General features: G+C 49.1%; 1 protein-coding gene and 1 long non-coding RNA gene across 3 annotated transcripts; one reads left to right on the plus strand and one right to left on the minus strand.

Moving 5' to 3' along the window:
* Positions 1-18: 18 nt before the first annotated feature.
* LOC115251137 (ATP-binding cassette sub-family C member 8-like) lies at positions 19-26,210 on the minus strand. Of its 2 annotated transcripts, none has more exons than XM_029842387.1 (39): positions 25,616-26,210; positions 23,788-23,950; positions 21,749-21,890; positions 21,077-21,198; positions 20,286-20,452; positions 19,585-19,827; positions 17,752-17,940; positions 16,645-16,809; positions 16,420-16,575; positions 14,843-14,977; positions 14,584-14,746; positions 14,450-14,490; positions 14,120-14,265; positions 12,766-12,880; positions 12,345-12,521; positions 11,710-11,782; positions 11,503-11,608; positions 9,765-9,797; positions 9,100-9,138; positions 8,813-8,911; positions 7,402-7,486; positions 7,233-7,313; positions 6,877-7,014; positions 6,576-6,701; positions 6,344-6,440; positions 5,127-5,374; positions 4,098-4,264; positions 3,611-3,838; positions 3,251-3,343; positions 3,052-3,154; positions 2,835-2,948; positions 2,538-2,658; positions 2,164-2,294; positions 2,025-2,103; positions 1,848-1,956; positions 1,487-1,590; positions 1,083-1,216; positions 367-429; positions 19-294 (listed from the first exon to the last, which is right to left on the minus strand). In XM_029842387.1, exons 1-39 carry the CDS (start codon positions 25,634-25,636, stop codon positions 157-159), a joined length of 4,854 nt encoding a protein of 1,617 aa, XP_029698247.1. In that variant the 5' UTR covers positions 25,637-26,210; the 3' UTR covers positions 19-156. The 2 variants fall into 2 exon arrangements, with proteins under 2 accessions (XP_029698247.1, XP_029698248.1); XM_029842388.1 differs by having other exon boundaries at positions 157-294; positions 12,345-12,464.
* On the plus strand, positions 23,933-26,397 carry LOC115251141 (uncharacterized). The gene is made up of 3 exons (XR_003889697.1): positions 23,933-24,601; positions 25,046-25,102; positions 25,189-26,397. It is a non-coding gene; the product is annotated as an uncharacterized lncRNA (long non-coding RNA).
* Positions 26,398-26,423: the final 26 nt, after the last annotated feature.

Below are 26,423 nucleotides of genomic sequence, written 5' to 3' on the forward strand. Positions count from 1 at the left end.
AAACCACCGCAGTCAGTGATAAATTATGTTTTATTAACAAAGAGTTTAACTTTAATGTACAAATATAATACAACATGAATACAAAATAAACCGAATACTTGTATATTCCGTCGGACAATTGCACTTTGAAATGTCTTCCTTTGATGACGTCTTGTGCTACTTGTCTGCTCGCACGAAGGAGGTGAAGACGCTGTCCTCCTTCTCCAGCAGGGCCTCGGGCCGGTCGTGCTCCAGGATGATCCCGCGCTTCATCACAATCACCAGGTCGGCATTCAGGATGGTGTGGACGCGGTGCTGCGGGAGGGAGAGAACCGTCAGAGGAAGGCGGTGGTGGGGGTGCAGGCATGACGGCGCCACCTTACTCACTGCTATAGTGACCACGGTTCGGTCTGCGAAGGCCGTCATCACCACCTTCTGCAGGATGCTCTCCTGTCAGGGCAGATTATTACCAACATCAAGGTCTAAGAGTCCAGACAAGAATGAAACACTGCTTGACCTCCTACTTTGTCACTTCGCTTGATGGAATGAAGCGCGTTCCCTCAAGGGGAGCCAAGCGCGGCACAAAGAGGAGCAGGAAGTCAAGGCTCTTTGTGGCTGATTTTAGGTTCTTCAGAAAGAAGGAACCATTTGCTGTTTCCCCTCAGGCTGCCTCATGCACAACTCGGCCTGCACTCCTCTTTCTATCCTCGCTTACATCATCAGGCAGCGGTGGAGGTCCACTACACATGGAGCATCCCAGATATCGAGTTTCATGTTTGGCTGCAAACCATCCGATCAAAACTTCCTTTTCTTCCCAAGAGGGGTAAGTCCACCAGGTTATTGCCTCTGTGCTCCCGTGCTGACGGAGCAGACCTTTACAACCGTAAGTGTGTGTGAATCCTCATATATCAGAGGCCATTTTACTTACAGTTTCCATGCCGACGGATGAGATTTCGCTTCACCTTATAAACCGCTTGTCTCTTCCATTTGTACTGACTCTAATGTCCTTTACCTTTTCTTTCTGATAGCAATTTCCTTTAAATGCTTCCATCTGACATCTCTCCCTCGCACGCACACACACACACACGCACGCACACACACACCGTTGCCATGTCTATTGAAGCTGTGGCCTCGTCCATGATAAGGATGCTGCTCTTCCTCACAAAGGCTCTGGCCAGACAAAACAACTGTCTCTGACCCTGGCTGAAGTTCTCGCCGCCCTCTGTTACTGTGGCATCTGCCAAAAAAACAAATACACACACAAAGAGTGTTTTCACTATTATATACAGGCATAATGTATCGATTGCTCCGGAGCTCCTTCAGTGCATGTGAAGCTTGTGTAGCTAATTCCTGAATCACATGCTTGACCTCATCTGAAGAGCTCCGCAGCTCCAACTACATCCTTCCATAATTATTTGCTTAAGGTTTAGACCCTGCAGAGCAGACCGTGTGGTCCGGTCCTCACTTTGTAGCACAGACAAGATTGCATGTGAACACATGTAATCACCTAGGCCTCCTGGAAGGGATTTAACTACAGGTTTAAGCTGAGCGATGTCCAGAGCCTCCCAGAGCATCTCATCTGTAGCCTTCATTTCTGGGTCCAGGTTGAACCTGTAACACACACACCAACACACGTCAGCATCTCCTCTGCTCTTCTCAACAAGACAAAGATTTTTCCAGGCAGTCGGGGCGAAGCCTAAAAATAAACGTGTGAAGTTTTCAGTGCAGTCTTTATCTGCACACCCTGAGTTCTGCTCCTGCTTCAGATTAGACTCGGAATTGTGCCAACTAGTCTTGCCACTGGAAATGTTTCTGTTATCTCAGTTCTGGTTCTATTGAGGGTCTCTGAGTAGGTGGGAGCTCAGTACCGGATGGTGCCGCTGAACAGGATGGGGTCTTGGAGGATGATAGACAAGCGGGATCTGAGGGTCTGCAGGGGCAGCTTGGCGATGTCGATTTCGTCAATGACGATCCTCCCTGTGAAGGAAAACAGTGTTTTAGAGAGCCGAAAGGATTAAGCACAGACTGAGGTCCTGATGTTTTACCCTCAAACATGTCCACCATGCGGAAGAAGGCCAAGGAGAAAGAGGATTTGCCACTGCCCGTCCTGCCGCAGATTCCCACCTGTCAACAAACACGGCTGAATCACCTGCACTCACGCCAGATCCATCCCAGATCGGTTACCTTCTGCCCAGGACTGATGTGCGCGTTGACATTTTTGAGCACGGGCTTCAGCGTGGCATCGTATCGGACGCTCAGGTTCTGGATCTTGATCTCACCGTGTTGGGGCCAACCGTCGGGGACCTGAGACACAGCTGAGACACCCAGAAAGAGACGATTCATCTACAGAGGTCAGCATTTTGATCGCCCCCTGGTGGAAGGCTGTTGTAAAGCAACACATACTTCAAAAGCTTCAAAATTTCTCCTCAAAGATTTCTGGTTCTATGATGTAACCACGACAACAAGACAGCCACAGGGCTTCTTTTATACCAGTATCACGGCTGGTCAACAACCCTCCCCCCCTTCCTGTTGAATTGCGCTACATTAGTCGCACTCACTGAGCAGCCCCTCATAGTTCTCTGGTTCTGTTTTGAGCAGGCTGTTAATCCTCTTGACGGAGGCGAGCTGAACCTCCATGTCTGCCAGGTTCCGCACCATCCAGTTCATGTAATTGGACACCTGATAGGACAAGAAGGAGAGTCGGGAAATACCACAGCGGGAACCCGTGACACGTCAGCGGCGCGAGTCCTTCCATACATAAATTATCGATCGCAGGGGAAGGGTTGATCTCGACCGTATCGGATTTCATAGAACGTAAATAATTCTGGACGCTGGTCACAATCAGCAGCGCTCACCATGAGAGCATAGGTCAGGCCCAGCCCCACCAGCCCCGTGGAGAGCTGGTTGTAGAGCGAGTTGGTGATGGAGGCCACGGCTGCCACCATCACCACGCACGCCCCCACGTACTCCTGCAGACAGACGGAAAACCAGATTAGAGGAGTTGCACGGCCAGGCCGGAACATGGGGCAGAGGAGCGCGGCCGACGCCGCCTGGCTGCAGATGCATCGTTACCATGCGGACCTCCAGCCAGCGGTTGGCGGCTGTGAGGAAGAGGGACGCGATGTTGTTGGCATCGGTGAACTGCAGCAGCCGCTGCCTGAACCTGGGCTCGTACCTGCGGGGCGACAGATAACAACAGTCATTCACATCCACCTTTGGACCACGACGGGCTTCAAGGCTCCACCCTGGAGCTGCGTTACTGTTGTTGTACCTGAGGGCTCTTATGGTGGTGAGACCCTCCAACGTCTCAGAGAAGTGGGAGAGTAACGGGAGCTGGGTGCTGTCTTCCAGCTGCTGCAGATCCCTGACAGAAGACCCCCCAAAATCAGTTTGATTGTGTCACACTAAAGGCTGGAACAAAAGGAGGCTTTTCAAATGAAAAAGAACTGAGAGTCTGGGGGACCAAATCAAGACAGAGGTGATTAGAGACGGGACCGTGGTGGGAAAGACATGCGATGGCACCGAGAAGCTACAAGGCCTATGTTACCAGCAGTAGCAGTTAGCATAAGCTTAGCATCACCTGAGAAGGTTTATCTGTTTAAGGAGGCGTGATTGGGAACCTCTCGCTCACCTGGAGGCCACCCGGAAGTATTTCTGAATGAAGTAGCAGGCGATGGTCAGGGGCAACAGGGCAATAAGGAAGACAGGGGTCACGTAGCTGATGACCCCCAGGGCGGAAACGCACAGCAGGGTGGAGCGGGCGAGACACTCCAGGGTGGTGGGGATGTGCTGGTCGATGGTGTTGACGTCTGCGGAGAACCTGTTGAGGATGCTTCCGAGGGGAGTGGTCTCAAACAGCCTGGAGGTGGGGGCGAGACATCAAAGGAGAGTGATTTACACCAAACATGTCAGCGCCACAGAGGCAAATGTGGCGTCTCCCTGGTCGGTGTGAAGGGCAGCAGATGGAGCTCTGAGTAATGGGGCGGGTAAGAGCACCTTTAAGAGTGTTTTCTCTTTTAAATGATCTGTTTGAGCACACGCTATCAGAGCGACACAGCTGGCTCCGTTTTCACATGTCATTACACACACACACACACACACACGTGCTGGCCTTATACCTCATGGGGGCCAGGATGATCTTGTTGAGCAGGTTCTGGTGGAGCTGTTTGGCCACTTCCAGGCCGGTCCACTCCACAGCTACGGAGGTGGCCAGGCACAAGATGATGCCGAGGCAGCAGAGCACGCTGAACACCGACAGGTACCAGACGTGACTGAAGCCGCAGTCCTGCAGCCAAACAGGCGTCGGTCAACTCATAAAAACTGGATTTAACTTAAGCTCTAATAATGTCAGTAACATTTACCTACAGCAAAAATGTCCAGTTTCAAATGAAATACCAAGCTCACGTCCCCAGAATAACTGGTAATTTGCCCTAATATCAGCAAACAGGCACATTATGAAATATTAAAGGGCTTAATTGTCTCTAAGTGCACAATATAATTAATTCCCCTGAGGAAAAGGGAGCTGCTGCAGCCGCCCGGAACCTCTGAGTCCTGGTGTGGATCAGAGGCCAGTAGAGGGATTAGATAAACTCGGCAAATACTCGCTGAAGCTCGGCCAAACACTGTGTCAACGCCAGTCAAGCGACAAGCTATCTGCACTTAACTGCACATTTGCTCTGAGCGTGTGTGTGTGTGTGTGTGTGTGTGTGAGAGAGAGAGTGACACAGAGAGACAACTGCAGGGTTCCTGCCTCTGCATAACTGTGCGTAACACTAAACGGTGAAACAAGGACCCCCACAATACAACATCCTTATTGTTAATATAGAATTAGAGCTTTAATGTGAGAAGCAGCGAACAGCAGCTGCGAGCGAAGCTGTTTGAAGCCTCGCGTTCTCTCTGCGGTTCCTCCTCCATCCTGAGCGCCGATTCTCACCCAAATCCATCGCGCACTCGAAAACGCCCTCCGGGTTTTACGTAACCACGGATTGGTGGCTTCGGGGCACGTCAGTGAACGCACCATCTGGAGCTGGAACGGCCTGCGTTCCGCTCAGCCGCCACTCACGCGAAGCGTTATACAACATCACTCTAGCGTGACGCAACATCAAAGTTAAGATTATTTGACCGTCCTGCTGATGTGGTGGAGCTACCTGAACCACCGTGCAGTTCCGAGCCGTGGCTTCGGTCTTGGCGGCGATGACGTGTGACGTCCAGTGGGCCAGCCAGTAGTCGATGGCGACCATGAGGGTGTGTTTGAGCAGCTGCGACAGGAGCAGCAGGGTGAGCAGGACGAGCCCGGCGGAGGACAGGTAGGTGCCGCAGGAGCGCCAGGGGATGGTGGCGCGCTGGCGCATCACCTGGGACAGGTTGTCGTCGTCTTCGCTCTCCACTGACTCCTCTGGGGCAGAAAACAGAGACGGGTTTAGCCGCCTGAGCCGGGCCGAGTGCTTTCGATTTCTTTTTGCCTCCTTCTCTGCTGTAACTCTGCCGCTTTTTATTCTCCTCATTATCTGTAACCAGTGGAGTCAAAGCAGAGAAACACCTCACGTCCCTCCGCCTCAGACAGGTGCTCATTCCCATGGATGGTGTGTTGCTCTGCGAGCCATGACGCACTCACAGAGGCTGGAAGTTCACCTCCCCCAAGCTCCCCCCCGCCTTCAGGAAGTCAGACGGGAAGCAGGAGAGGAAAGGAAAGAATGGCTGACGGGGGTGAAGACACTACTGCCGATTGTCTACTCGTGCTAGCATGTGCCGGGTTTGAGGAGCAGGAGTGACACATGTTGCTGGGATGGATGATGACATCAAAAGATGGCGGGAGAAGCTCACGCAGCCGCAGCGTTCTAGCACTGGCACGATGCTACACGCCACGTTCGGTGTTTTGTCTCTTTTTTGCGTTGCTTTCTGAGCACACCTGCTTGGTCGAACATGGCGGCAGCACCTGGCGTTGGAGCCATCGCACCCGTCCACACAGGGGTGTCACCAGCGCACGGGAGACACAGAACACAGAGAGTGCCACTGCACATTATGCACAAACATCTGCGCACACACCCACAGCGATCCGATTCATCGTCTAGCTGCAGCAGGACGCAACAGGAGGGAAGCTGATGTCATCGTGGCTGCAGGCGGTTGGGCCTCGTCACCCCGACCTGCTAGTTTATGTTAGCACCAACGCACATGCGATCGAGACGATTCTGTGCTAAATCTGAGTAAATCACTGGCAATTAATTACATAGTTAAACACATGTTTCATTAACTGTTGGTGGCGTTCAGGAAATACACTTTGAAGGGAAATGAGCTGCCGTCTTATTAGCCCTGAACACTCAGCCGCTCCTAATCGCGTTGTTTTCTTTCTCCCGTTCGCTCTCACCTTCCTCGTCCTCTTCAGTCCTGACGGCCTCTCTCGAGTACATGGCCCTCCGCAGGTTTTTCCTCTCCAGATTCGTCATGCTCGCAGCCACCGTCTCCTGCAGGAGGCACAGAGGTGAGCCACAATAACGGACCTTAAACCTCAGGGCGATGAGGTCAAGCAGCTCTGCAGGGGCTTTCATTTGTATTCACGGGCGCGTGGAAGCGTCGCCGTGCCTGCTAACGCTAATCACCTTTTCAAACTCCTGGTCCTGCCGGTGCATCAGAGTTTTCCACTGCTCAAAGAGTTCAGGCTCAGAGTTCTGGATGTCCTTCAGGGTCCCCTCAGTCTGGATGGTGCCATCTTTCACCGCAATGATCTACGGACACACAAATGCAACGTAGCGCACTCTTTGAAGGTGTGATGTCCACCCTAGCTGTCCACTTTGATGGTGAACTGCGCTTTGCTGGACCTCATCATGCAGCTTGTAGAATAACACACACACACACACACACACACACACACACACACACACACACACACACAGGTCTCACCCAGTCAGCATGGGGTAGGTACTGCAGTTTGTGCGTGACCAACACCACCGTCCTCTTCTCCTCCCTCAGCAGTTTTAGGATTCCGTCCTGCATCAGGTGATCGCTCAGATGGATGTCCAAGGCAGAAAATGGGTCATCCTGCACAAATACATGCAACTGGTGAATCAGGACTTAAATAGTCACACACACCAGGTGACTATATCAGTTGTAACAAATATCTTCTTGACTGACGGGTGATTTTGCTGTATTGGTGTAATGAGGGGAGGTTGTTTGGACTTAATTGGTTAATGAACTGTGAGTATTTGGCTTTTTCATGGATGCCTGCGTGTGTGTGAGTGTGTGTACCATGCACTCACAAGAAACACCATGTTGGTCTGCTGATACAGGGCTCGGGCTACGCTGATTCGCTGTTTCTGCCCACCTGACAGGTTGATGCCCTGCATTAAAAAAGGAGATTTAAATTGTTGTAAATGTGAACACAGCACCTCTTGTCTCAAAAAAAATCATTTTAGCTGCATTGCCGACCCGCTCGCCGATCTCTGTCTGGTCTCCCTGTGGAAGGATGTCGATGTCGGGCTGGAGGGAGCAGGCTTCAATCACAGCTTTGTATCTGTGGGACAAAAACACAAACAGAATCCAGCTGGGGATGGAGAGCAGCTGCTAATGTTAGCCAGCAGGAAGCTACAGGCTGATTGTTTCCAACACTGGGACAGTTGTCAACACTGAATATCACATGAATAAAAGCTCCGCAACACCAGCACAGAGGGTAATTAATATGAAAGATGGTTCCCTGAAGGTTTGTCTGTATTCATCAATGTTCAGGCTTGCACGAAGAACATGTTGTTCATTTAAAAGAAAATGAAATCAAACACGCTCACACGATTAAAGGCTTGCAGGGGTGTTCAGGTGGTGATGAAATGACCGCAACAAGGTAAGAAAAATGGTGTAACTGGCAGACTTTATCTCCCAGAGAGGTGGAGGCTATGCTGCGCCACTAGTACATCTGTTCTGCTCTTGCATCTCAGGTATAAATGAACATCCCCGGCTCATTTAAAGTGACAAATGAACCGCGGCTCGTTGTCTCGCAGCACATCCCTCCTCGCTATAGAGCTGCAGCTGGCAGCAGATCTGCCAGCTTGCTGTATTTTTAACATTTTTTATAAACAGCTAACACGTCACAGGATCAAGAAGGAAGGAACAGATTATTTTGAAGTTAATATGAAGAAGGACACAGCGTTCAGGCTAGCAACTCTGTGAGGTTTCACTGCGCCGTTCCATTCTAAAGTTAGCACGCTATCACATGATACTGCTAACATGCTAATGTTTTAGCACTGGTTTTAGTTCAGTGTGTATACAGAGCTTTTAGGTGATGGGCTGTAATTAATATGTTGGTTGAGCTTTAACCTTTGAACTGGTTAACGTGCATTAGCTGATCTGCTCTCACCCGAAAACCAAACAAGAGGAAGCGAGAGAGACGGAGGGAAAAGACAGAAACGGCAGCAGGAGCGGCTGGCTTGCTTTTAACAGAACGCCTCCACAGCAACAAACTACATCTGTCCATTAAATAAACATCCATTAGACCCAGAGATAAAGCCTCCGTCATGATAATAAAACCAGCATAAATATAAAACTCATTTCCCAACGTCTGAGCTGCAAGATTAACAGAATGTTGACGCTGATTTATCGGAGTCACCCCCAGAAAGCACAACCAAGATTACCTCTATTTAGGCTCAACAGCTCAATCTGGAACCGCATCGATTTCTGTGTTGTAATTAAGGACTAGGAATGTCAGGAGAACGGCCTGAAGCAGCCAAAAGAGCGAGGAGGGAAGGAGGTCAGCTGGTGCAGCCCCCCTCCTCAGCTGTGGCTCTAGTAGCACATGGAGATTTATTTCTGCTTAATTGTTCTCTGCTTTCTTGTCATCTTCAGCTCTGACCTTGGTTTGATCATGGGCAGCTCAAAGGTGATGTTCTCCTCCACCGTGGCGTTCAGCAGCCAGGGCTTCTGGGAAGCGTAGGCCACGGCGCTTCTCTGCCTGTTGGCAAATGGCAGAAGCGTTAAAAAAAGGGGGCCATCCAAATGTTAATTTGTGTCGTATTTAATGTTGTTGCTGTCAGGACACAAACACAAAGGACAAAAACTGCTCTGCTGTCAGAATAGACCAGCGCGCACCCCCGCCTCCCCATGTTTCCATGGAGACCGCCCACTGTTGTCAAAGCTCACCTGATGTCTCCATCACCTGCTGCTTCTCTGTCTGTAGGGCTGCAAAAGAAACATCACACACAGATTAGACACACACACACACACACACACACTTGTGACCATCTATCATAAGACGTGATCTTAGCCTTCCCATAAATACCGTGCACAGCCCCCCTCCCTGTTTTGCTTCCTGTAATTTGCTGATGTGGAAACCAGCCCAAATTCTGGGGGGGTCTGAATCGCTGTGCTCAGATTAGAATGTTGCTGCTCCTCGTGCACGCGTCTCTCTCTATGACATCGTGCCACATTGGTAGATGACAGCAACATTTAAAAAAAAACAGGGAGTTGTTTTACAAATCTAACACAAACTGATGTGTTTTCCTTCTTTTTTCTTCACTATATTCATTCAATATTTCCAGCAGATCCTCAAACTAAACTGGTTCTGCAGATGTCGGTGAATATTATGTTCTCTACCGTTTCAGTCAACAATCGGGGACGGACGGATCGCTTTATGAACGATTATGAAACTCCTGTGTTCAAAACCAGCAGAATGGGGGTTCAGGTTTCATTTTTACTCCTTCTAAGTGATTGTGTCCTTTGACCTCTGACCCAACCCATCCACTCCTCAACATTCCTCAACGCGGAGGTCTAGGTGACGGTTTAGTGGTGATTTTAGAGTTACTTGCCTCTCTTCTCCATCCGACTCCAGATTTTTTAGGCTGCAGAAAACAGATGAAAACAACATTAAATAGATTTGACAGAAACTGAACGGCGAAGGGTTTAACGTCTGATTGGCTGTCTGGAGGGGTGAACGCAGCCCTGCGATGTCTGGTATTTTTAGCTAGGCCTCTGCGTGACAGCTGAGTTCCACCTTTTAGCGTCAGCGGCTTTCAAATGTCATCGCAGATGAGCGCACAGCTGCTGGACCTGAACGTGTGACTGACATCTGAGCAGCTTTGACATCTCAAACACACCTATAAACGCCGCTGTAAGTGACTATGTAAAAGCAGAGCCTGGGAGTCAATGACCTGTGTTAGCAGCTTTAATAACTGGGCTTGGGATTAAACCACAGTTAACCTTTGTTAGTAGAGCGCAGTCTGAAAAAAGGGTTTTTAAAATGTGGAGCAAGTCTGGCCCTGCGCTAGCATGCTAACGTAATCTGTGCAACGCCATGTGAGCACTGCAGCAGGAAAAATGGTCCGGTATTCTTTTAAATGCAGCAGGCCTCTAACAGCCATTAAAATTCAGCACAAGGAGAAAATCCCCATCAACCCAATCGGCACTTCACAGGCCACAAATCGCGGCCACCCCCCTCCTTCAGCCGTCATCGCAAACGCGCTAATCACGCCGGAGCTGATGACTCGCTGCATTTGTCTCTGATTGAACAGCTGAGGGTTATTTCCCCTCCAGTCGACACTTTGAGTCACCCAAAGAGTTGGAGGAGAAGCCAGGAGGTCGCGAGGGACATGGATGAAATACCCAAAACAGCTGCAATTAAAGGTGGTGTCAGGCGTCCTGAAGGTTGTGATAGCAACATGTGGTGGCTTCCTATTGGACAACAGGTCCAACACACCTCAATCTGTTACAGTGTTCAGGTTTGAGATTGTGACTCACATTCACACGATACCCGACTGAGGTCATCCGGGTTATATTTAGAATCGGTGGGGGGGGGCATGGTTATGTTTGTGGAATACATTTTGATGTAATCTTCCCACCATTCATTAAGCCCCCATCTTTGTTGATCTCATGTCCACTTTAATAGAATAATTCAAATCTAGATTTGATGAATCACCACCGATCCATCACCTTCACGGTCACCTTCACGGAACATCCATACTGTTATTCGTTAATCCTGCTCGCACACTTTAATTTGTGCGTAAATCCAAATTGCTCTGATTCTGTCACCAACATGGTGGAAACACGCTGAGTGGCATCCTCAGTATGGACGTCTCACCCCAGGACACGTGATAAGAGTTCAACGACGATCCGTCCTAATATAGGACAGGATCCGACTAGGGCGCTGGCACCAGGCAGAATTAGGAACCCTCTTTGTGTGTGTGTGCGTGTGCGTGTGCGTGTGCACGTGGGGGGTTAATTACATCAAAATGTCATGGTGGTATAATTTGTCACTGCAATATAACTAACAAATATCACTGGAAGAGCTCATTAAGGTGATGCTTTTAGAGGTAAATCAGATCCCTCTGAGTGAAGAATTTGCCTTCAGATTAACCTTTGACCTCTGCACTGGATTCCCCTTATACAAGGGCACAATTTTCCTTGCTTTGAATACATCTTTAACAGAAACTCAACCTCAATACAAACGTAAACAGGCAGAAAAACCTCTTTTTGGGAGTTGTTTTCTTTTCATTTTAGACGCTAACAACCCCGACGTTAGTTCAAGAAAAGATCACTCTGGGCGCTGACCTGTTCCAGGTGACCGTCCCTGATATTCTCTGCATCTCTCCCAGTGCCGCCAGTAACAGAGAGGATTTTCCAGAACCCACCTGACCAACAATCATTGTCAGTTTACCTGAGAGACACAAAGAGAGGCACAGAAAAGAGCCGGGTGAGAGCAGGAAAACCTCTGGCTCCGGCACCGTGGAACCCACCCTTCTCCCCCTGAATGCTCACCAAAGGGAATTTTAATGTCCACATTTGAAAGTGTTGGCGTCCCATCAGTCCAGGTGAAATAACCGCTGCTGATCTGAGGACAGCAGAGGAGGCGAGACTCAACTGTGAATCCGTGAGTAGTCAAGATGACCAGAACTAGATTTAGGATGAAGAACTCCATCTATTGATGCACCATTATTATTTAATGATTACATTTCATTTTCTGGAAATTAGGTCATTTGTCTTGCCCAGTTTGGCGCCTGTGATGCCTAAAACTGAGAAGGTGCTAGTTGTATTACTGCAGCCATCCATTAGGGGGCAGAGGAGACAGATGCCACAAACTCCTAAAACAATAATTATATTTAACGACCTCAACTGGCCTGCAGTATAATTTATGCAGCTCGTTATTATCGACTCATTTCCCAGCTGATCAATTATGTGAGGGTGGCTGCAAATATGAGTTTACACAGCATAAATTCTGCCTCCACCTCCGCATAAATAAAACATCGCCACATCGATTCCATTTATGCTGATTGGCGAGAGCACACAAACGTCGCCTTGGTCACTTTGGGTAAGAGCCAAACTATAATCTGACCCTCGCCTGGTTCTGCTCCTGCTCCATAAACATACCGATATCGTGAATTTCATGTTTTCACCTTGATGCAGACATCTTGGTAAGCCTCCTGAGAGGGGCCGTCCCCGTCGCGCTCCGCCCGAGAGCTGTAGTTGTTCCAGTCATCCCTCGGGGGGCGCTTCCTGTTCACCACTTTCAGGGGCTGGAGGTGTCGGGACAAAGAGTACAAGGCGGATGACAGGAAAGGCTTAGAGGATGACTGGAGGGCGACAGTACAACATCAGGCATGAGGGGCAGAAGGGTGGGAGAGGGTTTAAACGGTCGGTACGGAGGAGACAAGAAAATCACAGTCACAGCAGAGTGAAAACAACATCGGCAGGGAGACAGAAGAGACACTGAGAGGAAAAAACTAATAGAAAATTCCTCTGAGTGTGTGTGTGTGTGTGTGTGTGTGTGTGTGTGTGTGTGTGTGTGTGTGTGTGTGTGTGTGTGTGTAAGCTCACCAGAGCCTGGTATCTATTTTGGTTGTGGTTGCTGGAGCCAGAGGTCAGTGTGGCTCTGGGCTCCAGCTCCTCTCCAATCTCATCACTGGAGAAGAACTCACTGAGCTTCTGAACGCTGTGGAGGAAACAGGAGAGAGGAAGGAGGAGAGAGGAAGGAGGAGAGAGGTAGGAGGAGATAGGTAGGAGGAGATAGGTAGGAGGAGATAGGAAGGGGGAGATAGGAAGGAGGAGATAGGCAGGAGGAGATAGGAAGGAGGAGATAGGTAGGAGGAGAGAGGAAGGATGAGAGAGGAAAGAGGAGAGAAAAGGGATGAGAGAGGAAGGAGGAGAGAGGAAGGATGAGAGAAGAAGGAGGAGATAGGTAGGAGGAGATAGGAAGGAGGAGATAGGAAGGAGGAGATAGGCAGGAGGAGATAGGAAGGAGGAGATAAGAAGGAGGACAGAGGAAGGAGGACAGAAGAATGAAGAGAGAGAAAGGAAGAGAGAGGAAGGAGGAGAGAGGAAGGATGAGAGAGGAAGGGAGAGGAAGGAGGACAGAGGTACCGTAGTAGGAGATAGGAAGGAGGAGAGAGGAAGGAGGAGAGAGGTGGGAGGAGAGAGGACCCTCATCAGTGATCTTGGTGTTGCTGCCCTACAGGTCATTAAACCAGGTATCTTCTGTTGAGAACAAACCCACTAAATCTGTTACATAACAGAGCTACACTCCCCCTCCACCACTGCTAATTTCCTCTCATTTACCCAGTGACTTATGCGCGCGTCTAATTGATGAAGACATTCAGGATGCAGAATGATGATGCTCAGCCAGAGCAAACATCCACACTCACATCAGTGCTAAAAATGTCCCGTTAGCCTCGGCTCAGCAGCGAAAATCAAGAAACTGTGACTCTGCAGTTAAGATAGTGCCCTGAAATCCTGTGCAGAGATAAAAACCTCTTCAGTTCCCTGGAAGCTCAAACTGTGTCAGACTCTGCCTTCCCAAAAATAGATTCCCAAAAAAAGATCAAGGGAGCTTCCAACTAACAGCCTAACAGCAGAACATAACTGCTCCCCCAGTCCAGTCAGATGGAGCCCTCCCAGCATATACAGGAAGCATGTGTTGGTCCTCACATTACCCTCATTCTGCTGCAGAGGCTGGGATTAATGAGGCCAGCATGCAGCCGTTTCCCAGGAAAAAAAGGGCCCTGGCAAATTAAAATGGGAGTATCATCAGATTAGTCTAATTTTATAATCATAAACAAATATTATGCCTGCTGACTGTTAACGAAACAACCTTTTCGTTGCTCTGATCACCTCAGGAGAAACATCCCATCCTGGGCGTCACAGCTTTGCCCCTGATAACGTGTTTGGTCCTCACCTCACTAGAGCCTTGACGGTGGAGCGCACCACGCTGGAGAGCAGGAACAGCGGCGTGACCAGGATGTGGAAGAGCGACAGAGAGGCGAAGGCCACGGCTGGAGACAGGTCGGCGTCCTCGGAGATGTGAACGTGGACCACGAACGTCTGAAAGGTGAGGAGAAGCGTCGGCCTGTCAGCAGCCAGCGATTTATGAGGGGTCAGAGAGCTGCTAGCATGCCTCTGACACTTTAGACCTTCAGAGCTGCGTCCTTCACGCTCCAGGAGGTCAGTGATGAAGCAGTGGATATTTAATTATTCATAACACGTGAATCAACGTGGAAAAACTCACTGTCAGCACTGCGAGGATGGGGATCGCTGCGTTCATGAAAACTGAAACCAGGAGCCAAACAGGGGGAGCATGAAGATAGCATCAAATAAAAAGAGTCCAACCTGTGCGTGTTCGCACGGAGAGCGGGGCCTTACTGGATATGGAGGTGTAGAGAGCGAAGGCCTGCAGGCTGGTCAGCTCTTTGCCCCTGGTCTCCTCCACGCTGTCGCAGAAGATGCGCTCCCAGGCATACAGCTTCAGCAGCTTGATGCCTCTCAGCAGCTCGTTGGTCTTCTTCAAACGCTCGCTGGAGTAATCCTGCCGGCGGGAAGAGGGCAACACGGCAGCGACTCATTCAGGACACGTTTGTTTAAAGGGTTTCTCACCGATTGGCTGTGGGATGAACGCGCTCACCAGAGTGCTCTTCTGGGTCTGGGACAGCTTGGTGGCCACAAAGTATTGCACGGGTGCTAACACTGCGATGACGGTGGCGCCGATCAAGGCACTGATTCCCAAGAGGTAGTAGAGAAGGATTACCCCCACAATTATCTGTGAACCACAGAGGACACCTTCACCTCAAGGAGAGGAAAGTAGCAGATTTTCACAGAGCTCGTCACATTGTGAGAAACGGCGTCCTCGGGGAGACGATAAGTGGGCTTAAAGGAGAATACCAGGTGGGTTTCTAAGGCTCCAGATTGGAGAGAAGCCTGAAAAACTTCCGTCTTTGCCTCCCACCATCCTCGCTCCACGCTGAGTCCGGGCATGACTCAGAGATCCCCCTGGACTCCCACAACCAGATGGAGATGAATGTGACATTTGACAGTAAAGCAGCTTCCCCTTCATCTGTCAGATTAGCTGCCCCACTGAGGACCAGATGGCTGATGGGTAATAAGGGAAGAGTTTGTTCTCTCTTGTAATGCTTTATTGACAAGCAACACGTTTCTGTTTTGAATAATTACAAGATTTGTTTGTGGTGATTAAATGAGAGTCGTGGACCCACAAACTCCCTTCAGAAGCCTCTCATTTGGATTTTGAGTTGGTGTTTTCCACAATAGAGTTGCTCTGATATTTTGGTACACAAATAACAACATGGATCATCCAGCATGCTGGGCTAAATTCATTTCATAGCACGGCATTACAGCATGACCTTCATACAGGCTGGAAATCGACTGTTCACATCTGCAGCGAGTTCCCACAGGAGCCATAACACCTGATGCTATTTCCTCTGCTTTCACACCTCTGTGTAGACACGGCTGCCCAGTGAGCTTCACGCCATCCAAACCGGAGGGGAAAAGACTCGGTGATTTGTGAACAATACAAGAAATGTGTGCTAATGCTAACCTGTTACGGCCGACATGCTCAGATGTAGCTCTTATGACTGTGAAGAACACAAATTTCCATTCAACATACATGACGAGCCTTAAGGCAATAGAATCCATATATATTGCAATATTGCAAAAAATTTTTGGTGGGGGTGGGCTTGGGTGTTTCTAGCCTTTTAAGTATGTGAGGATTTGTTTTAATTCCTCGCTTTCTCAGCCTCTTATCTCTTTCTGCAGCTTTACCTCCTTTGTCTGACCCTTTTCTCATATTGCCATCTACCTTACAGGATTCAGATTGCAAAAACTGGATTTACTCACAATAAATATACACTTATAGAGTTCTGTCAGGATCAGAGCCTCCAAAGCGGATCCCGATTCAAACGAGAAAACATTAAGAGAAACAGGTCGCATCCAAAAATCAGCCAACCAAGAGAAAAGGAAAAGCAAACAGGACGCTCGAAGGTGAAAGACGCAGAGGTAAGGTGAGGGAAGAGAAGGAGCATAGAGGGAGAAATCGACACAGGAGGACGGGGGGGACATTACAAAACAGAACACAGATACAACAAACTCACCATGGTGAATAAAAAACAGCTGCAGATTGTGGCCTATGATTTCAGTCATGTGTTCTACATATAACTGAAACATGCTAACAAGGTGAGGGTTTCCTACCTGTACTGGCATGGCCCACAGGTTGGGACAGAGGAAGAAGAACCACATGAGCTGGTTGGTATCTATAGCGACCAGGTTGCAGATCTGAGCCACCGTTAACTCCCCCATGGACATGTTAGAGGTGCTCAGGCGCATGATCTTGTTGTAGATTTTAGTCTGAGAAAAGAATAATCACGGTAAGATCCATGTCCACGACATTCAAAAGGTCCCAGAATGTCGCCGTGCCTGTATGGCCCCGCGCAGGTTGATGCCCGTTTCGATGGCGACGTAGTAGGAGGCCTGGAGGAAGGTCCTCTGCAGGAGCAGGGCGAGGAAGAGCAGCACGGCCAGCACGTAGGCGTTCTCCAAAAACTCTTTGGAGGAAATGAAATAGATCCCCAGCAGAGACATCTGGAGGCAGCAGAGAGGGGGCAGATACAGGTAGAGGCATCGATCAGTTATTAACCCGAGGGACACGAGGAAGGTTACTCAGCCAGACCGCTGCACGCCTGGATCTGACTTTGTGCTCGGAAGGCATTTTTAACTAAACCTCTTTCTAATGTGACTAAAAAAAAACCATCCAATCCAGTCGATCATTTCCACTCCAGTGCCAGAGGTCAGAGAGACGCCTGGGAAACTCAGACTGGAGCCGATCGAGTGAGGCTGAAACCAGAGATGCTCGTCAACACAGCATCTCCTCTGAGGACAGTTTAATTCCAATTCGCTTCAATAAGAAATGAGCCTCGAATCCACTTCCAAATCCACCTCCACTCACCCATGGATCTTCCCTCTTTGCTTTCTCTCCGTGTTTACCTGACAAACCATCGCGTCTTGTGTTACTAATGACGCCCGTTGCGTCCAGGTTATGGACATTTACTCTAAACGTCTCTTGAGTATTTTCAAATGAATTTTGATGTCCCAAATACTCCCCTGGGGCGATGTAACAGATTATAGGATGAGATATTCTCAGTGAAATGAAAGCATGACGGGATGATTTATGACAGTCTGGAAACTGAGACCCCAAGTGGCAAGGCCCCTAAATATTTGACGAGGACTAAATTAGTGCACCATTGTGCAGGTGCAGCGGAGACGGCCTCATAAATGTCTCATCAGAACTCTGGCAGCGGTGCAGAAACTCTGCCCAGACTGTTTTCTGTTTCTGAATCCTCTTTGAGTTGAACTTTAACATTAGTCTTAACCCTCAAATGGCCCTTAAAGGTTCTCAGGACCAGCCAAAATGCCCTCAATCACATTGGACTTTTAAAATCCATCTGTCCTCTTAGTGTCAGCATATTTCTCCCTCACACAAACCAGCAGTGGTAAAGAAGACCTGAATTAAAGTTTCATGCTCACCGGCGGCTGAATGGTGCGGTTATCCCTGCTGATGTGGTGCACGATGCCGGAGATGCAGAGAGGGCCGGCGAAGCCCAGCAGGTCGGCCAGGAAGCGGAATGTGATGCTGAGGATGAGCGGCCTGCCGAACGCCTTCCTCAAGGCCTGCCAGATCATCTTTGGACCCAGCGGTGCCGTAGCCTGAGGCCTCTGATGGAACATATATAAAACAAAGGAGTTCAGTCTACAGGGAGCCATGAAACTGGGGCTGACAGCACACACCCCATCTATCAGTTTCCCATTAATATTCCAGCAATGGCTGCTACAGGAAGTACGAATATTATATCAACCAGAAGCAGTTAGCTCGATGCTACAAGAAAAGGCGGAGAATTAGGTCAGGTTAAAATGATGCATCATGGGAAGGATCTGTGGTCCACAGCTCAATACCTAATGATGCTGGAAAACCAGGACAGGGACCGCGTGAGGATTAACCAGTAACCAGTAGTGAAACCAGTAAACACCAACATCAACCGATTCTAAAAATCAATCTGGGAATTAATACAGTGGATTGTTCTGATGGTGTGCTTCAGAGGCGAACGTGTGTGTGTGTGTGTGCGTGTGTGTGTGTGTGTGTGTGTGTGTGTGTGTGTGCGTGCGTGTGTGCATGACTCATTCTCAGATGTCAGAGCTGTGAGAGCAGACGTCATCACGGCGCTTTCAGCATTCGCGCTTCTTTTGGAGTTGAACCTTCTCATGGAGATGTTTATTGTGTGTCACACAGATCCCCCACCCCACCCCCCCGTCACACAAACAAAACACACGTCGCTTCTTTCCACCTTGCGGACGGTCGTCAGGGTGGGACGTTTCATTCTCACACAGGCGGCGTGGAACTAGCTTCCCATGACGCGCGGCAGTGCTTTCACCCCCACAAGGGTCGAGATGTCGCCTCGTTCACAGTAGACTGGAAACAACGCGCTGCCTCTGGGCTCTCCACTAAACATGCCCCCCCCCCTCATCACCACCACCACTGGGATCTCTCATCCTCTCTCATCCCCCGCTCCTGTCCGGAAGGAAGAGAGATGCCGTTCACAACAAATGCAGCCGTGACGGATCTCGAGTTCCAAACACTGGAAAACGTTGACCCTATGAGGAGGCCCTTCCGCCCGACCTCTGACCTTTGACACATGCTGCGTAAGTGAGAAAGAGTAAAGAGGGAACAAATAATATCCAAAAGGGAAGCAGTCGTGTAACTGCAGGGACCTTCTTCAGTAGGACATCCTTTAAACTCAAATTTTGAATCTTTTAACTGCTGTTCAAATGAGATTCACAGGTTTGGAAACAAGATAAATGGGGCAGCTTCTCAATGCCACGTCTCTGCAGGCTGTGGACCAGCGCCAGCACAGATGCCAGTTTCCTGAATCTGCGCGCTGTCAGGACGAGAGAAGAGCCAGAGCATTGATGAAGAAACCCACCGTTTAAGGTGATAATTACAGTCCTCCTGCTGCATGGCAGCTGCTGCGTCCTTTATTTACAGGGAACGAAGTGGAAAAACTTCACTCTCAACTGTGACTCGGGGGGAGTGATTGTACATGTCTGCTCAAAGGCAGCTCGCTATTTAGATATTTGCTTGTAATTTATTCCTTCGCTGTGACGTCCGACTACAGTTTACTGGCTCTAGATCAGCTGCAGATGAGTCATCTCAGGACATACAGTAAACCAAAGTTTTTATGAAAACAGGAAAGAAAATGTGATTCCCGGATGATTCCAGGCCTGTGACACAAACACTTCTACCAGATAATCCATGACTTTTAATTTCTTTTTAAGGAATTTTGTTGTTGAGTTCAGAGGACTCACCTTCTGGTCCTCGAACGCCTCACGCAGCTTCATGTAGTTGGTGCGGGCTCTCATTGCGATGGGCAGTTTGCCGATGACCTTGAGGTCGATGGGGCGTCTGTGAGCCGAGGTGATGAAGGTATTCATCCACCAGTAGGTGGCTTTGGACAACAGGTTTACAAATGGCTGCAGGAAACGTACACCGAGGTCCTGGAGGTCCTCGGGGGGCTTCACCTCGGTCGGGTTGGCAAAGCAAACATAGCGCTGTGAAGGTGCAGACGCATATAAAAGTAGAGAATGTGAAAACGCGTGGAGCCGATTCATCCAGCCGTGATCTACACAACCCAGAGAAGATAATTGCTCCATTCTTGGGGGGGGACACAAAGCCTACAGTCTAACATGGTGTTATTAGAAGGAGTGATTACAGCCGCTGAGAGATCAACTGTCTCTACAATTTAATTGTCGGTAATCTGGTGCAGAATCTTCAGGCGCTCTGTAAAGATTCACAATTACAGACTGTCAAAGGAAGAGAATCAGAGTAAAAGAGCACAAGTGGTGGAAAAAAAGACCCCTGCTGCTTTGTGCTCATTTAGTTATAGTATTTGGTGTCTTTAGAAGGTTCTCATCATCATCATCATCTGTAATTGTCAGAAACTTCAGCACAGGAAGTTGATGACAGGAAGTGGACACAGAATAAAAGTAGAGACAGAAGGCTCACTGACCCTGCCCAGGATCACATTGATCTCCACAGCGAGCAGGAGCCCGTAGAGCAGCACCAACAGCACAGTGATGCAGTAGCGTAGCTGCCGCGGGCCGATGCCATGCTCGGTGTATTTGGCAAACTTGATGGTCTTCATGATGAAGGCCAGCACCCAGTAGATCAGCAGAACTGCAGACAGTTTGCACAGATGGAACGGCGCCATTAATATTTAGATTAGAATATCACAATTATTATTAAGGCTATTTAACTAACCCCCGCTGCTTTGGCAGCTCAATAATGAACATTAAAACGTCAGCTTAATTGTGTTTGGAGCCTCAGGCTTAGGATCTGATTTCTTCCCTCTGGGGAGAGAGACTGAAGAATAGAGACCTTGAAGCCTGGAGGCGGCTTGGCGAAGGGGAAGGGAGGTGTGCGTTCACCGAGCTGACTGAGGAGGAAGTGATAATGCATGGGGGGGGTAGAAAGATGCAGCATGATCACGATTAAAGGATTACAGGCGATGGAGGAAGTGAAAGGGTTAGTGTTTGGAGCGAAATGGTCATGTATGAGGTCATAATTTATTGACCTGAGACTCATCATTGTTAGTAAAAAGGAAGCACTAAGGCCACGCAGGTCGAGTGGATGGTGATTCCTTCAACCGTTCTGCACACGGATGGAAGGAAGGAACCCTTCATCCTGTTGACCCATGTGACAATTACACACAAAGAGCTGAAACTGGTCTATTATTATGTTTATTGAGCTACAGATACAAAGTCAAGAACCAGAAGAGTGGTAGATTTAAGAATACTGTACCTAACAGCAGTTTGGGGAAGTTGGAGGTCTCAATGTTGTGATAATAGATGATGGACGTGATGCCAGCCATGAAGGCCAGAGCGGCAGGCATGTACAGGTGCAGATGGAGCGACTGGCTGAACCTGCAAACACAGAGGAGGTGAGAGCAAAATGAAAAATGTTGGTTTTCGCTGCTAAATGACACGTCCCTTTCACAAACATCTGCTATGATTTTAAAGTTAAAAATAAACCATGTGAATTCATTCCACTGACCAAGAGATTAAACATGCAAGTTGCAGCAATTGAATTGAATTGATCTTGTCCACCTGCTCAATGAGGTGTAAAAGCAGTAAATATGGTTTATTGACATACTGCTGACACCGTACACATGCTGGGATTTCCTGTGTTGTCAGCTGCTCACTCGTTTCTTTGTAGAGATACAAGTCGTTAATTAAACATGCTAACATTCTAGCCTTCCCATTTGCTTATTTTGCATTCATTCATCCCTGTTTCAGGCTGGCCTGTGGAGGGGATCCGCCCTCAAACGTCCTCCGCCTGTATCAGGACTCAATTAAACGAAAGAAAACAAAATAATACATCATCGATCACTGCTCAGCGTAAATACCTACACCCTACCCAGGCTGTAACAACTATAATACCTGTACAGAGACAGGAGCAGGGTTAATGACATACCCATCAGAGACGATGCCCTCTGCGATCTCACAGACAAGGACGAAGAGGAGGACGAAGGTCAGCAGCCAGCGCAGGTTGTGACCAGGGAAGTGGAGCCAGGTGCTGTGATGGATGTGGACCTTTGAGCTCTGGCTGCCCCAACCTCAAACCGGAAATGAAGAAAGTCAGAGCTTCAGCATTCCAACACGCACCGAGAGGCAGTAAAATTTCGCACGGAGGAGATGAAGTCAAGAAAACTGGATTTTTTTTATTTGGTTTTTTTCCCTACGACTGACCTGGGGACAGTTTTTAGTGCTCTGCAGCCCCACTGCAGCCTTGAGCACCATGATAAAGAGGTTTCATACAGCAGAGCAACTAACAGGCCCCACACTGAAGGGATGTTCTGCTGAGGATCTTGTCAGCCTGCAAGACTCTGTTAACTCTTTACACACCAGCACACATGAGCAGCATAGAGACTGTTTATGCCACTGTTGCCATAGCAGCTCATTTGTCCTACATTCCCCCCACACACACACACGCAAACACACACACAGAGCCTATAACCATCTGCTCAAATTTCTGCAATAACTATCATTTGAGTTATTAACTAACCATATGTTTTTACCAAGCCTGACGGTAAGGCTTGTGTTCCCATGGCTATCCACTCACAGGTCAAGGACAATGGATCAAACGGGATCTTTGTGACTCAAAACAAGACAAGCAGCAATCAGGCTGACAGCGTTTCTTTTTTTTTAGCAGTACGCTAACGAGCTAACGTGCTCTCTGACAAAAGGCCGACAGGCATGACAATGTGTCTCCGCCTTCCATTTAAATGCTCAGGTAACATTTATGGGTGAAATGGCAAATCAGCTCAGCTCTCATTGTGCATCTGACTGCACCTGTGAGGACCTTTCTGTGTGTTTTTTTCTCTGATGTTCCAGATAAATCCCTTAAGGGAGCCATTTAAGGCTTTTCTTGTCTTTGCTTGCTTTTAACTGTACCCAGAGCAAGAGCAGGTCAATAACAGCATTCTTTTAGCTTCCCTACAAATTAAACCAGAAGTAAATGTTTCTGTATTCAAACCCAATGCTTGCTATCAGAAACACGTTCCTCAAAAAACACTGGTTGATATATGGTCTTCCAAAAATATGTAGGTTAAACCGTTACCACATACTGGAGGGTGGGATTCTAGGCTGTAAATGTGGGCCACATCTGACTCTCTAACTACCACTATTAACGTGTGCTGTTTTGTGTGTGTGTGTGTCTGCAGCATTTCACTGGTATATTTACATCTTATGAGTCGATTTAGGTCACAACGCTGCATAACAAACACTTCAGACCCTGAAGCTTAGTTTAAGGGATAACAGGGAGATACTATAGTACATTCACATCTTGTTCAGCCTCACTGTGATGCAGAAGGGTTCAATTATCCTCTGAACAACAGTGTTTATCTAAAATGATAACAGGATAACAGACAACCCATTTCAAAAAGTGCCAGTGCTTGTCAGTGTGAAATTGAATTAAAGAGCTGCTGAAGCAGGAACACGGAGCCGCTGTCAAACCATTTAAACAGTGAGAAAAAGAAATGGTTCCAGTTTCCTGCGTGGCTGACAGGAGAAAGAAACGCAGCTTCTGATTGAGGCCCGAACATGCGTTGCTGCAGGGAAACACGCGACGGTCCCCGCCGCGCTGCACGCGTGATAAAGCCGACAGGAAGGAGAGGCAGAGGAGGTGTAACCTCACACCAGGCTTGGTGGCACCTGCTCCCGGACGCCACAGGTCAACGGGAAGGATTTGACATGCAGACTCATGTTTCTGCTGGTGACTGTAGAGTCAGGAGGGAGTAACCAAACCCTCCAGGGCCGTTTGTACAGTGAAGGTTAAAGTGTTTAAGTAAAGCACTTACAAACATCATGCAGCGGCTCTTCATCACAGCCAAAGGTTAAGCTTGTATAAAACCCCAGGTTCTGCTGACAAAGCAGTGTGAGTGCGCGTACATGTGTGTGTGTGTTTCCAGATGGGAGGGGTGGCGTGTGACTTTACCGTCCAGGGACACTCACCGATGAAGAGGATGGGGAAGGTGATGAAGAGGAGAAAGACATGTGGCACCACGTTGAGGGCGTCCAGGAAGCAGCCGTTGTTCAGGACCCCCGCGTCCACGTTGTAGGCCACCGAGTTATTCTCGTTCCCACAGAACGCCAAGGACATGGTGGAGCCGGGACTCTGCCAGGGAGAACCGTCCAGAAGAGGAAGAGGAAGGAGGAAGACCACCAGACAGAGAAACAGAGAGGTTTAAACAAAGACTCTCAGAGCATCTCGCCAATTCCCTTTGTAATCCAGCTTCCAAATTTTGGATTCCGAGAGCAGACGGAGGGAGAGAGAGGGGGGAGGACGGAAGAGGCGGGAAGGGGTCAGAGACAGTCACAGTCCGGTGCAGCCGCAGCTCCCGCCCTTCCCCGGCACTCTAAGCGGCTCTCCGGACCATGCTGCTGAGAAAACGCTGCATCTCGTCCTCCCGCAGCCCCCAGTCATCCTTCAAAAGTCTGGCTTCGCTCGCACGCGGCTCCGCTGGAATGCGTTCAGTCACGCTCGCGCACACACAAGCACGCACGCAGGAGCGGGAGCAGCCGCGACATTCTGCAGAGAACCTGCTATTCCTGTCCCTCCGCAGACCAGAGCTCCCGACATCGACCTTGGAAGAGGAGAGGAGAGGAGCGGGAGCGCGGCGTGTGCGGGAGGGCTGGAGCACCGCGCAGCTCGGACGTAGGATGGGCGAGGGTAACGGAGACAGGTGAAGGATAAGAGAAGGAGAGAGAGCAAGAGGAGAGGGGAGGATACACGCGCGTATGAGTGATGCGCGCGTCATATCTAACGGTACGTGTGACGCATGAGCAACAACTTTGGAATCCTTTAAGACGCGGCGCCTCCATACATGCATGAATAAAAAAGCATATACAATAAAACATTAACGTGGGGATGCATGTACCGCAGCCAGGGCAGCAGGGGGCGTCCCGCCGCTGCCAAGGGCAGCTATGACCGAAGAGCCCCGCGGGGGGAGATTAATACACATGGAGACAGGAAGAGATCCGCGCAGTTTTATCTTACCAGTTAACATGATTTGCATTTAGCTTTATTCATATCACTTGGACCTTAAAAGCCACTGCTGGGTGGTTCGGAACCAGTCGAATGTCTACAGCATGTTTATGTTTTAACTGTGAACTGTGAATGTTCTTTGGAGTCTGACGGTCATTTTTGTTTTTCTATCCTGTGATGATGGTTTGTAAGAGTGGGAAACGGACATTTGTGTTGCTTTTCTAGACTTCGGCAGGTGAAGAGGCTCATTTCCTGACAGAAAATTACAAACCAAGTGATAAAGTAGGAAAACATTTTGTTCCTGAAGCAAAAATGAGAGTATTTTTATCCTTTGCTCTGCATCAAATTGTGTTCTTTTTGTGTTCTAGGCTGATATCGCCGGCTGAGTTCTGCCTCTACACCAGATGCATCAATGGATTCCCTCACAAATTCCCAGCCACTCACAAATGTTTAATCAATCCCGGGAACATTTCAATCTCGGAACTGTGCCACCTCCGACGTGCTTTCTGAAGTGTTTATGGCTGGATTCGTCTCTGATAATGGAGACGGTGGCGCTCCCCAAGTGCGACTCCTTCATGTGTTTCAACATGATCCCAGCACCTCTGATGGACGGTCTCATTACGAAGGCGCATCAATTGTGACCTAAAACGACTTGACTCGTCGTTAAACCAATCCGCATATTTACGAGCCCCGCAGGATCTATTGAGGGTGGGTAAATGAGAAATTCCCCACCGTGTCAGCTGTTTGCAGCCTCCGCACGGCTCCCATCAGAGGGACCAGGTGAGCAACACTTACCGGCCTGTGTCGGGAGATCATTGCGCTCCAGCGGTGGTTCTCCTGCTCCAAAACAACTTTAATACTTCATCCGGTTCGCTGGCTGCTAAAAATACAAAAGGGGGGGGTACAAGTCTCCTAAGATGTGATCTCTCATGTGTTCCGCCGACTCCTTGCTGTCCTACTTTGAGTTTGATCATCCGACCAAGAGTCAATGCTTCCAGGGTGGAGGCGGGAGCTGACCACGGTGCTGAACCCGGGAACCGCTGCAGGAGGAGGAGGAGGGGGAGGAGGATTTCCTTCCCTTAAGAGGCCTCCTTTGTGTCAGGAAGAGTAGACGACAGGTACGACCCACAGGACACGCCGAAGCGGTCGATGCCACCCCGGAACGCGCAGCAGACGCCGGTCACGTCCGATGACGCGGGCGGGGATTACAGCACAGCGCGCTTATATAACCCAGCGTCGAGATGCTGCACGGCTGAACAACGCACAATCCCTCCTCAGCCTTTGGTTCAACGGGGTGGGTTCAAACGTGCAGGATTCTGATCCGGTGCGTGTTTACTAGGAGGACAACGGGCGCACAGCTGGCGGCCCCGCGGTCAGCGGATGGATTCATATTCCAGGAGCACTGTTGCCCCCTGTGGTCACTGAATTATACAAAACTACGTGGCTCTCCATGTTTTCAGTAATGGAGGCTGAAAAGAGGGGGAAAGAACGATGCTCTGAAGATTATATTAGTCATAAAGTCAAGAGTATACTTTAAAGATGTTAATGTTAAACAGAGTTAATAAACACACAGGCAAGGATTTTCTTTTTTTTTTTTTAGAAA

Source organism: Takifugu rubripes, chromosome 9 (genome assembly GCF_901000725.2).
Source record: "Takifugu rubripes chromosome 9, fTakRub1.2, whole genome shotgun sequence".
In the NCBI taxonomy this organism is placed as follows: Eukaryota; Metazoa; Chordata; class Actinopteri; order Tetraodontiformes; family Tetraodontidae; genus Takifugu; species Takifugu rubripes.

Bases quoted from the DNA above. Each gene is read 5' to 3' on its own strand.
- LOC115251137 (XM_029842387.1), bottom strand. From the start codon at position 25,636: ATGATCTCCCGACACAGGCCG. The intron at 7,487-8,812 runs GTCAGAGCTGAA...TTTGTCCCACAG, and splicing joins CTGCCCATGATCAAACCAAG to ATACAAAGCTGTGATTGAAG. The intron at 1,217-1,486 runs GTGATTACATGT...TTTTTTTGGCAG, and splicing joins ATCCCTTCCAGGAGGCCTAG to ATGCCACAGTAACAGAGGGC.